The sequence below is a fragment of the Ahaetulla prasina genome, chromosome 6 (assembly GCF_028640845.1).
Source record: "Ahaetulla prasina isolate Xishuangbanna chromosome 6, ASM2864084v1, whole genome shotgun sequence".
NCBI lineage: Eukaryota > Metazoa > Chordata > Lepidosauria > Squamata > Colubridae > Ahaetulla > Ahaetulla prasina.
In genome coordinates, this window is record NC_080544.1 from 88,027,470 (window position 1) to 88,039,329 (window position 11,860).

Below are 11,860 nucleotides of genomic sequence, written 5' to 3' on the forward strand. Positions count from 1 at the left end.
AAGCTGATAGGTCCTGCTGCTTTTGGTCATTTAATCATTTTCACTATCATTTGCATGAACTAAAAACTGCCAGATCAGTTCATTATCAAGCATAATTTCATTTTAAAACTCTTTTATGATAATTTTGACAGGTAATGCCAGGTTATTTACTGTAAAGTTCTCTTTCACTACTATTTAATACCATTATGTCTTTCAAGAAAAACAAAGACCTCAGTATGTAAAACAGCATGTAAAACAGCAACCAGTTATAAACTACAATGCTCGTTTGAAGTGACAGGCTCAAATCTTTGTGGAACTAAAACCAGAACCCCTGGGAGATTTATTGCAAATGCTGATTTTAAAAAATTGTTTAGCTTTATGAACACTGAGATGATGTAATATAAATTTTAAATGTTAAGACTAGAAATATATGCTTCCTTATCCATCAAGATAATCTCTCTCTCTCTCTCTCTCTATTAAAGGAGTTAATAAAAATATGTTTTATCTTTGCAAGTCATACTATTTGAAATATTAGAACTGAGTAGAAATTGTTAGATGTTTCATCTAATTTCCTTTTTCATAAGGAAACACTTAAAAATATTTAGTCTCCAATATTTGTTCCTAACAGGAAAAGCAATTTAAAAGAGTTTTTGGATAATTAGCATTGTATTATATTAATTGTATATAAAAATTATGGATGTGAAGACAACAAAGATGTGACAAGAGTAAACCATCAAGTCAAGCCAAACTCAACCTTGATCCCAAAAGAAGAGAATATTTGTAGTTTAGGGTTGAACTGCAAGGTCCTTGGTGCCATCAAAACTTGTTTTCTTGCAGACATTTCATTATCCAACTAGGTAACACCATTACCACTAGGAGTGAAGTTTGTTCTCTGTTTATGTACAAGTTTCTTGCCCCATCACTGTTGGTGGGAGTGTTCTTAGTGGTTGATGATGTTACCTAGGGTTCATTACCTTGGGTAATGAAACGTCTGCAAAAAAACAAACAAGCTCAGATAGTCCTAAGGATCTCACAGTTCACCTCAATTCTCACACAATCTTTACATGGTCTTCTGTGGGCAAGAGATTACCTCTGCATGCATATAGGGAAGAGAATTGAACATTTGTTCAAACAGTACAGGCTGTAACTGGCCTATTTGTAATGCTAGGTAATTTCTGACACTCTTGAAAAAAGACGTTGATATCAATTAAACCTTAATTTAACATCAAGTTAAAATTAAATCCATTAGAATTCAGATTTTTTTCTTAGCAGGGCAAGAAGTTGCTATCAAAAGCAAAAATATTCTTTAATTAAATCAGGGGTATATCATAGTGTTTTCCACTGCTATGTGCAATCTTTTACTTAAGTCTTGATAAATTATCTGCAAAGTATCAAAAATACATGGAAAAACTATTTCATTTATGAATGTTAATATATGTTGGCTAAAGGCAACAGTAAGAAAAATAAAAGAAAGTAGTATAATTGCCAAAGGACTGAAGGACCAGAAGGATTTTTTAGCTGGTCTAGTCTCATTGTCACAATCCTGGGAACATACTTTTTGTTTTGAAATTAGCTTTATTTTGGGAATGAGAATTTTGTTAATCTGATTAATTTCACTTTTGCTCCACACATCTTTTAACACCTGTCCTATTCTAGGATGGATTTCAACCGGCTTAATCATAGGTAATGGTTTTTCCCTTAAAATTTTAACACGCTGACGTATTTCCTCAACTTTCTCCAGAAAATGAAGAGGAGACTCCTCCTCTTGAAACGATGTATTCAGTGACATTAGTTCAAGTTGCTCTTCTCGTATTGCTTTCAACATTTCTATGAGAGGTTCATATTCGGTCTCAATTTGCATATTTACATCATCCAGAGCTGTAAGTAAAGCTTGTTTTTTCTGATCAAGGGCATCTCCAAGTCTCTTAAAATATTGCAAAACTGTTTTTTTATCCTCCTGAACAATGCTCCCACACTGAGCTTTCTGTTCCTCCAGATTCTGAATAAGCAAACAAACTTCACTCCAATGTTTATCCGTCAACTGTTCAAGGAGTCTTCCAGGAGTTTCTTTTTCTTTCATGTAGGCACTTTGTAGGTCATCTATAGGATGGCCATGATGTTTTCCTATTGTAAGACAATGGCCACACACAAGTTTTCTGTCTAGTAGACAGTAAATATTTAGTGGTTGTCTATAATGCTCACTGCAAGTAGCAACTTCAGGATGATCCTCTTGTTGATACTTTTCAATAATAGCCTTTAATGCAAAGTTTACAGGCAAAGCGTCTGTACCAGATGGAGGAATTTCAACAATACTTCTACAATTGGGACACTTCAGAGGAAGCCTTAAGGGGCGCCATATGGAAAAATTGCCTGATATCTGAAGAATACTTTCCAAACAATTTCTACAAAATGTATGCGAACATGGCAGTACACGAGGATCATCAAATATACTGTAGCAAATAGAACAAGTTAATTCCTCTTCAAAATAATGCATTTCCTAAAATTTAAAAAAAGAATAAAAGTGAGATAGAGATGCACAAAAAATAGTTAAGAAATTTTAAAATAATGATAGTTCAAGGAAATTAGTTATTTCATGATTTAAATGCAAATAAATCTTTTTAAAAATACAAGCAGAATTAGCTAAAACAATAAATACACGCTTAATTCCCACTTTATCTATTTAGTGTAGGAAATATCCTAATTACTATTTATCTAATATCTATGTTTGTAGTAACTAGACAATCAAATAATCCAAAAATGACAAGCAATAAGATATTAATAGGAAATGCTATCAACATTTCATCATCCCATTATTTTTTAAAAAAGAGTTAAAATACTAAGCTTTTTAAGTTTACAGACAAAATAAAATTATGGATTAATAATTCAAGAACGTAACATAATTCTGCTTTAGTTACCGTGTTTTAAGTCACGCTTAATATTTGTGGGCATAGCCCAAGGCTTCAGAGAACAAAAACAATAAATAAAACTGCCACTATAAAAACAGATAAAAATCTACAAAGCCAGAGTTATTAATATCACAAAATCAAGGGCTGTTTTTTAACTTCCACCAATAGAGGTAATGCCTCTGAAATTCAATTGTTCAAGTAAGTAAGCAGGAGCAGTCAAGGTTCAACTTGAGGTTGATTTTTTGGCAGCAGTGGGACCAGAATGCTGGACAAAATTGATCTAACTACTATTCTTATAGATTGATTTTTGTAATTCACTTATCTTTGTTCACTTATTTATGGAGCAAAAACTTGATTGTTTCAAGAACTGTAGCATATTTTTCAGAACGGCAGCTATATTGGGCCAATCAAGTGTCATATAACACTTGAAGCGAAAAGTTATATTTTCCACCACAAGTAGAACTATATAACTCTATATAACTCTTAAGCAAGACAACAAAGATTTTCAAACAGAAGTAAACAGATTTCACAACAGTTCTCAAACCTGCAGCCATATCTCAAGTATCTTCTGGGTTATTTCCACAAGTCAGCACTGGAACCTATAGCGGCTTTCCCACAATTTTTCTTTACTTTTCATAAAGCAGAAATGTAAAAATAAAATTTGCTATTCCACTCTTCCTCCCACTTCTGGCTCTAAGTTCCATTTGCTTCCACAGAACATAATGGTTAAGAACCTTATCTATGTGATGTCAAATATATCCATAATAACTAAGGCAATGGTGCCCAAAAACAGGGGAAACACCGACCAGACATGCAAGTGGCTGGCAAACCAATGAAGGAGTAAGATATGTGCATGAGCTTACAGCATAAGCCATGGCTAAGATCTCAGTATTACTGGAGTACTTATTTCTTGAGGAGGCAACAGATGTAAAACATTTGATGGAAGGTCTAAATAAACTGGGGTGGAGGGATGTTCTGACCTAATGGTTAACTCATACAGACTGGTCTATATAAAGCCTTCTCAGAAAATATACTTTAGTCTTTGCTGATCTCCCTCCTAACCCTGTGAGATGGATTCAGCTGATAGGGAGTGACTAATCCAAAATCACCCAGCCAATTCAATCTCATGGTTTCTAGGCCAGCAACTTGATCAATAGTCCTCAGATTCAATCCCCAAGCATCCAAACGTTTGACTATAACTCCCAAAATTCCAAACGACAATGACCAAATAAACCTATAAACAATCACATGTTGTAAAGAACAGAAGACTAAGGAAAGCTGTTTTCATATTCCTAAACTTCATCTGATTTATTAACAGTTTTATCAGCGTATGATCACAGTTAATTGGTGATGGCCAACAATGCAGATAGGTTTAAAAGGACAAATTAATGCACGGGTGTCAAACTTGCCGTGTGACATTGATGTCATGTGACGTATCATGCCTCTTTTTGCCTTCGCGGAGCTGGGATTGATGTGGCCTGTGCATATTACATCTGGCCCACCAATTTGACACCCCTGATTAATGGAAGATCCAACTAGAACAGCTTTAGGTTTTGAAGGTTCACAGATAGAAAATGGTAGAAAAAAATTATAGGCAGTCCTCAACTTACCATTCCTTTAGTAACTATTTAAAGTTACAATGACTGAAAAAAGTGAACCATTTTTCATACTTACTACCATTGCAGCATCTCCATGATCACATGATCAAAATTTGGATGCTTGGCAACCGGCATGTATATAAGTCATCTTATATACGGCATGTATATGAGAGTTGCACTGTCCTGGGTTATCTGATCCCCATTTGTAACCTTCCCAGCTGGCTTCAAACAAGCAATGGAGGAAGGCAGATTCGCTTAATGTTCACGATTCCCTTAAAAATAAAAACTTTGACAAAAAGGGTCATAAGATGGAGCAAAACACACTTAACTGCCTTGCTCAGCAATGGACATTTTGGGCTCAATTGTTATCATAAGGCAAGGATAACCTGTACCGCTTGCAAATTTTCTGAATACATCTAGTTGGCCATGAGCAGCCAGAGAAAACTGAAGTGATACTAATCCCAAATTCAAACAAAAGGAGGAAAGAAAACTGAGTAAGTTAAAGTATCCTTATGAGTTACAGCTGCTGAGATTGCCTCTTCTCCAGTCAGTTAGGTGTGAGGCAAAGCCTCTCCCCTCCCCACAAGAGCATCTGTCCAAAGAGATGGATGATCGTGACAGTCACCAGAAGAAAAACTCACACAGGGCGAGAGATTAGCAATGCTAACAATCCCTGCCTTTACCTGTCAGCTCCAGAAAACAAAGGCTACACTAATTGCAATTGACTATATAGAGAGACAAACCATCCCAAAGGTGCTTTTTTTTCCAAGAGACAACTGGACTTTCTGGTTTTTCCTTGAAGACCTTTCGCTTCTCATCCAAGAAGCTTCTTCGGCTCTGTTAGTCAGAGCCGAAGAAGCTTCTTGGATGAGAAGCGAAACGTCTTCAAGGAAAATCAACGAAAGTCCAGTTGCCTCTCGGGGAAAAAAGCACCTTTGGGATAATCCTTATCTGGATGACTGGGAATCTCCGTTGACATATAGAGACGGACCGATAAAACCTCCCCTTCGCAAACGAAGTTACTAGTGTAGCTCGAATTCTTTCAAAATCACCTCCGTCCTTCTCCACTCACAGGCCACTGAGGGGCCGAAGAAGCCCTCGCTTTCGTTCTTCAGCAGACAGGCACGGCGCCGATTCCACCACCACCACCACCCCTCCCGCCGTCGGAGTTCACCTCAGCCTCCCGCCGGATTCCCGAAGCGCCAAGCAGGCCGCCGGTTCCCCCAAACTTCTCTTGCCGCGGAGAAGGCGCTCCCCCACCGGAGACGGCCTCGGCGGCCTCCCAATGATGCTCCTCCCGCCGCCTCCAATCAGAAGCAACAGGAAAAGAGAAAGGAAACGGCCGGCCGCTTCGCTCCTGCGCACGCGCTGAAAGAAGCCGAGCGGCCTCAAGCCAATCAGTTTTTGGAAGGTTTCGTTCAAAAAGGAAAGGCTGGAGGCGGGAGGGTGGGCTGCGAGGCATTTCACCGCGAGATGGCCGTTAACGGTTTGCCCGAGTGGGCGGTGCTGGAACGTAATTTGCATCTCTTTGTTGTTTGGCCTCGCTTAACTGCCCGAGGCTGTTTTTGTACCGACGATTGTCTGGAAGACTAAGAAACAAAACGCTCGGGTCTGACTTTCAAACTTTCGAGCTTTTAAAATGAGGCGGAAATTACACGCGCGCCCGAAAGCACGCCGAGATGCTACAAAGTTTGTCTGGTTAAGTACGGTATGGTGATGATCGGTAGCAGTGCAACGAAACTTCTTTGCCAGGTGCGCTCTTGCTGCTAAAGTCTCAGCTCTTGCCTGGATCTGACACCTTCCTCGTGGAGAGCCTGGACTGTCCCAGCAAGAGTTCAGGTGATGCACTAGAAGCAGCCAGACCCGGGTTCAAATACAGTGTCACTTCACTGGGTTGCTTTGGACCATTCATGTTCTCTGAGCCCAACTCTCCCACGGGGTGTTTACGGAAAAAACCGAGGAAGAGGGGAATGCAAGGTAACCCCTATACTAAAGGATGACAACCTAAAAAACAAAGCCTCTGACTTGATTGGCATCGTTAATATTTGTTACAAGTATGTTCAATTGATAAAGTAATTTCACCTTTTGCAATAATTTTATTGATGATTACATGAAATGGATAAAACATGCACAAAAAATTCCTAACAAAACAATACATTAAATATGGATATGGATGTTTGACGGTGTTGAAGGTATCCTTGTAGGTTGTAAGCCTGGGATGGTGAACCTATGGCCAGAAGTGGCATGCAGAGCCCTCTCTGCTGGCACGTGTGCCATTGCCCCAGGTCAGATCTCTGTGGCCTTTCTTTTGTGAGCTGTTTCCCTGCCAAAAAAAAAAAAAAAACTCACGAAAGAAAAATGTCTTACCTCTTGCCACTCTGCTGGTGTTGGGATGACCCACCTCCCGCTGGCCAGCTGGTCTTCAGTCTCTGCTGCGCATGTGTTCATGTCTGTGCACGCTCACATGCATGTCTGCGCATGCACGTTTGTATGCACATGCATATTTTTGTGCATATATGCACATATGTTTGTATGCACATGCGCACCTTTCAGTTTGGGCATGCGCGTACGGAGTTTGGGCATCCACGTGTGCAGTTTGGGCACTCGATATCTAAAAGGTTCGCCATCATTGATGTAAGCTATTCCTAGTATAGCTGCTTTTTGCAATTGACCAAGAATGATTTTGTCAATGTCAATGATGTTTAAGTGGTGCTCCAGTTCTTTTGGGATTGCACCCAAGGCACCTATCGCTATTGGTACCATCTTTGTTTTCTTTTACCACAGTCATTCCATTGCTATTTGCAGGTCTTTGTAGTTTATCTTCTCCAATTCTTCCACTTCTATTTTGTCTTCAGGTGCTGCCTGTCCACTATCCAGAGTTGTTTGTCTTTCTTATCCACAGTTAAGTCTGAAGTGTTATGTAGCAGTTACCTGTCTATTTCAATTCTAAGGTCTCATACAATTTAGTTCCTTAATTTTGGGGGGAAAATTCAGATTCAGAAAAAATGTGTATATATATATATATATCCCTATAATTCCTTGCTTTGGGGTCAGGGCAACTGAATAGAGCTGAACATTTACTGGCTGGATGCCCCTTCTGATGCCTAAGTGACACCTATCCTGCGCAGGCTGCACTGGCTACCTGTGGCCTTCCGGGTGGGCTTCAAGGTGTTGGTGAACGTCTTTAAAGCGCTCCATGGCATAGGGCCGGGTTACTTACGGGACCGCCTGCTGCTACCGAATACCTCTCACCGACCCGTGCGCTCTCAGAGAGGGACTCCTCAGGGTGCCGTCGGCGCGACAGTGTCATCTGGCGACACCCAGGGGAAGGGCCTTCTCTGTGGGGGCTCCCGCCCTCTGGAACGAACTCCCCCCAGGACTTTGTCAACTTCCGGACCTCCGAACCTTTCGCCGCGAGCTTAAAACTTACTTATTTATCTGCGCTGGACTGGGTTAGTTTTTTAAGTTATGGGTTTTTAATGGGTTTTATCTCCAAATTTTAATTGTGGCCAATTTAATAAGTTTTTTAAATTGTATTTTAATTGTATTTATAGTGTATTGTATGTTTTTACTTGGCTGTGAACCGCCCTGAGTCCTTCGGGAGAAGGGCGGTATACAAATTTAAATAATAAATAAATAAATAAATAAATAAGTAGAGTTCACAGTAGATACTTTCTCTTTGCACTCTGAGATTTTGTTGCTGCCTAGGATTGAACTCTCCTCAACCTTCTGAGTGGGAGGCGAGCGTCTTCACCATTAGGATACCACACCGTTATGCTGAGATGGTAGGAAAAAAACCTCAGATAACAATTGGAAATATAGAGGAAACAGCTGGTTTGAACTACAGAAATGATAAGTCAAATAGATGTTGAAGAAGAAAAGCATGCATTGGCTGATTATATAAAAGACAGCCAAGCCTAAGCATTGATGCAAGTTAAAAACTAGAACTTACTGAATGAAAAGAACACAAAACATTAATATCAAAAGAAATAACATGAACAGACTGTTGGCAAAGAAAAGCATTATATGGTTTATTTCTACAAAAAATCAAGAAGATAAAACCTGGCAATACCTAATTATTACAACTGATTATAACAACATAACACAGTCACCAAAAGGATTCACTTGAAAATCTGTAAAAATAAATGTGCCAGTAATGAAAAACTGATGAGAACATATTTTTAAAAAGTAGTAAAAATGAGCATGTTAATATATCGTGGGATTTCTGAATACAGACTGATAAAGTTTTGGCATATAACATATCAGGTTTGACTGACTGGAAAGAAAAGTGAATAATTGATGTGTTAATACTTGAGTTTAGTAGAATAGAATTAGAGAAGATCACAAAGTATCAAGATCTGAAAACTGAACTTGAAAGATTAAAATAAACCTGGTCCCAGTGATTATTGACACAATGGATGCCATCTCAGAAAATCTTGGCTGGCACTTTGAACATCTGTACATTGACAAAATTTCTCTCAATTACAAAAGCTGCTTGGATCTGCACATATACTACACTGATACGTTATATCATATGTTCAGAACTGTAGATGCTTCCAAAATGGCACCTGCTTCTGTGAGGACACAAGACGGTACTTTGGCTGATTCTGTTTTGGAAAGGTAATTTCTGAAGATCACCTTTTGGAAAACATATCCAACTGATACACTGTGCAGCCTTCCTATACAGTAGCTGCCATCCTAAAAGCTGATGCCATTTTGGAAGACGCCACAATTCTTGCGGTCTCTGAATTACGGCTGATTCTAGAATGGCATGAGGTGGCTTTGTATAAGGTAAGGTACATTGGCTGGGCACTTTTGGAAAGGTGATCTTTGAAAGAGATAAATGGAACAAGGCATGGCGGGGAAGAATCCAAGGATGTGGGATCCAGCTGGGCAGGAAGCAGGCCTAAGGTCTGTGGGAACCCAGTCGAATGAAAGAAGGCCCAAGGGACCCAGCTGGGTGGAGTGGAGGCAATTTCGGTGTTCCTGAACAGCCAGATTACCAAATGACCAAATTGTGATCACATTATTGGGGGAGGGGGGGAATTGCAGCAGTCGTAACTTAGGTAGTAAATTGAACTACTGGTCTTAAATTGAGGACTACCTGAACTCTTGAGTTTTTTTCAATGTTGAATTTCATATGTGCCATCTTTCAAGCAAAACATTTGGAATATTCAACAGTAGATGAGATCACATTTTAGTCAGGTAACTTAACACCCCTGAGGCAATATGCTTGAACAACTCACAAGGACCACAAGCATTTTAAATTTGGAGCATACTATCTTGAAGAAGGATGTGATCAATTTGATAAATCTTTCATATAGAATATATTGCTGCTGAATAATTAGTGGGTACTATTCATGTATTAGTGGGTACTATTCATGTATTTTCAGAAAAATAAAAGGAAATATTTATCCATCTTTGATAACCATTTCTAATTGGGTACAATCGGTGGCTGTGATTGAAATAAACTAGGTATCAAAAATAAACTTAAGGCAATATGATATGCTTAGAATTTTTAAATCACTCTGACTAGAAGACAATGCAGAATATTTTCACCTTTGATTCTGTAGGAAAACAGACGTCAGTAACACCAGTGGATATTTAATGTGGCATTGACTAATCTCCCATCTATTATATACACAATAATAATAATAACAACAACAACAGCAGAGTTGGAAGGGACCTTGGATGTCTTCTAGTTCAACCCCCTGCTCAGGCAGGAAACCTTACACCGTTTCAGACAAATGGTTAAGCAACATCTTCTTAAAAATTTCCATTGTTTGAGCATTCACAACTTCTGAAGGCAAGTTGTTCCACAGATTAATTGTTCTAACTGTCAGGAAATTTCTCCTTAGTTCTAGGTTGCTTCTCTCCTTGATTAGTTTCCACCCATTGCTTCTTATTCTACCCCCAGGTGCTTTGGAGAATAGTTTGACTCCCTTTTCTTTGTGGCAACCCTGAGATATTGGAACACTGCTATCATGTCTCCCCTAATCCTTCTTTTCATTAAACTAGACATACCGAGTTCCTGCAACCGTTCTTCATGTTTTAGCCTCCAGTCCCCTAATCATCTTTGTTGCTTTTCTCTCCACTCTTTCTAGAGTCTCAACATCTTTTTTACATTGTGGCGACCAAAACTGAATGCAATATTCCAAGTGTGGCCTTACCAAGGCATTATAAAGTGGTATTAACACTTCACGTGTTCTTGATTCTATCCCTGTTTATGCAGCCCAGAACTGTGTTGGCTTTTTTGGCAGCTGCTGCATATTGCTGGCTCATATCTAAATGGTTGTCCACTAGGACTCCAAGATCCCTCTCACAGGTACTACTATATTGAGCAAGGTACCACATATAAGGTACCTGTACATTTTGGGTTTTTTTGCCTAAATGTAAAACCTTACTTTTTTTACTGTTGAATTTTATTTTGTTAAGATAGCGCCCAATGTTCAAGTCTGTCAAGATCCTTCTGTATCTTGAGCCTATCTTCTGGAGTGTTGGCTATTCCTGTCAACTTGGTGTCATCTGAAAATTTGATGAGTTCCTCATCTATCCCCTTGTCCAAGTCATTGATGAAGATGTTGAAGAGTATTGGGTCTGAAACAGAGCCTTGGAGACTCCACTGCATATTTCCCTCATGTGGATGTAGTTCCATTGAGGACTACACGTTGAGTGCAGTTGGTCAGCCAGTTACGAATCCATCTGGTGGTGGTGCTGTCTAACCCACATTTTTCTACTTTATCAAGTAGTAGGTTATGGTCTACTTTATCAAATGAAACTGAAGTCCAAGTAAATTATATCGACAGCATTCCTCTGGTCCACTAATTTTGTCACTCTGTCAAAGAATGATCTGCAAGATGTCATAAATAAAATATTTCATATTTATTGTCTCTATTTAATGTATTTTGAGATGTCTAAAAGTACAAACTGACATGTTTGCTATAGTAAATTTGAAAAAGCAAATAATGATACATTTTTGCCACAGTGTCATAAATAATGTTTATCTTTTCAGAATATATGAACATCTGCCTTTACTGATAATATTAAATGTATATTTTATAGCCTGCCATAAAAATATCAGAGAAATGTCTGGAATTATGTCTGGAAAGTTAAAGTTAAAATCCTTTTTTACACTCCCCTAGTTTTACAATGAATCTTATGATAATACAAATCTGTTTTCTCCACTCAATATGTTATCTGCTGTGTTTCTTTTTTTTTTTTTTTTTTTTTTTTTTTTTTTTTATCCAAAAAGTTTTTATTGGTCAAAAAAGGTTTATACAAATACATATCAGGTATGGTAAATTTTCATTTTTCTTATACAAGATAAGAATTTTACTCAAAATTTTAAACACATACAACAGCCATATGGCAAGCAGG

The 11,860-nt window shown here is 38.5% G+C and overlaps 1 protein-coding gene and 1 long non-coding RNA gene across 3 annotated transcripts; one reads left to right on the top strand and one right to left on the bottom strand.

The window, feature by feature from the left end:
- Positions 1–273: 273 nt before the first annotated feature.
- On the bottom strand, positions 274–6,407 carry TRIM59 (tripartite motif containing 59). 2 transcript variants are annotated; one of them, XM_058187605.1, is made up of 2 exons: positions 5,658–6,407; positions 274–2,476 (listed from the first exon to the last, which is right to left on the bottom strand). In XM_058187605.1, the coding sequence occupies exons 1-2, from the start codon at positions 5,943–5,945 to the stop codon at positions 1,295–1,297; spliced, it is 1,470 nt and encodes a 489-aa protein (XP_058043588.1). In that variant the 5' UTR covers positions 5,946–6,407; the 3' UTR covers positions 274–1,294. The 2 variants fall into 2 exon arrangements, with proteins under 2 accessions (XP_058043588.1, XP_058043589.1); XM_058187606.1 differs by having other exon boundaries at positions 5,536–5,772.
- Positions 6,348–8,140, top strand: LOC131200597 (uncharacterized). Its single transcript, XR_009155663.1, has 2 exons — positions 6,348–6,460; positions 7,339–8,140. It is a non-coding gene; the product is annotated as an uncharacterized LOC131200597 (long non-coding RNA).
- The last annotated feature ends 3,720 nt before the right edge of the window (positions 8,141–11,860 follow it).

Bases quoted from the DNA above. Each gene is read 5' to 3' on its own strand.
- TRIM59 (XM_058187605.1), bottom strand. From the start codon at position 5,945: ATGCCTCGCAGCCCACCCTCCCGCCTCCAGCCTTTCCTTTTTGAACGA. The intron at 2,477-5,657 runs GTGAACTCCGAC...TTTAAATTTTAG, and splicing joins GAATCCGGCGGGAGGCTGAG to GAAATGCATTATTTTGAAGA.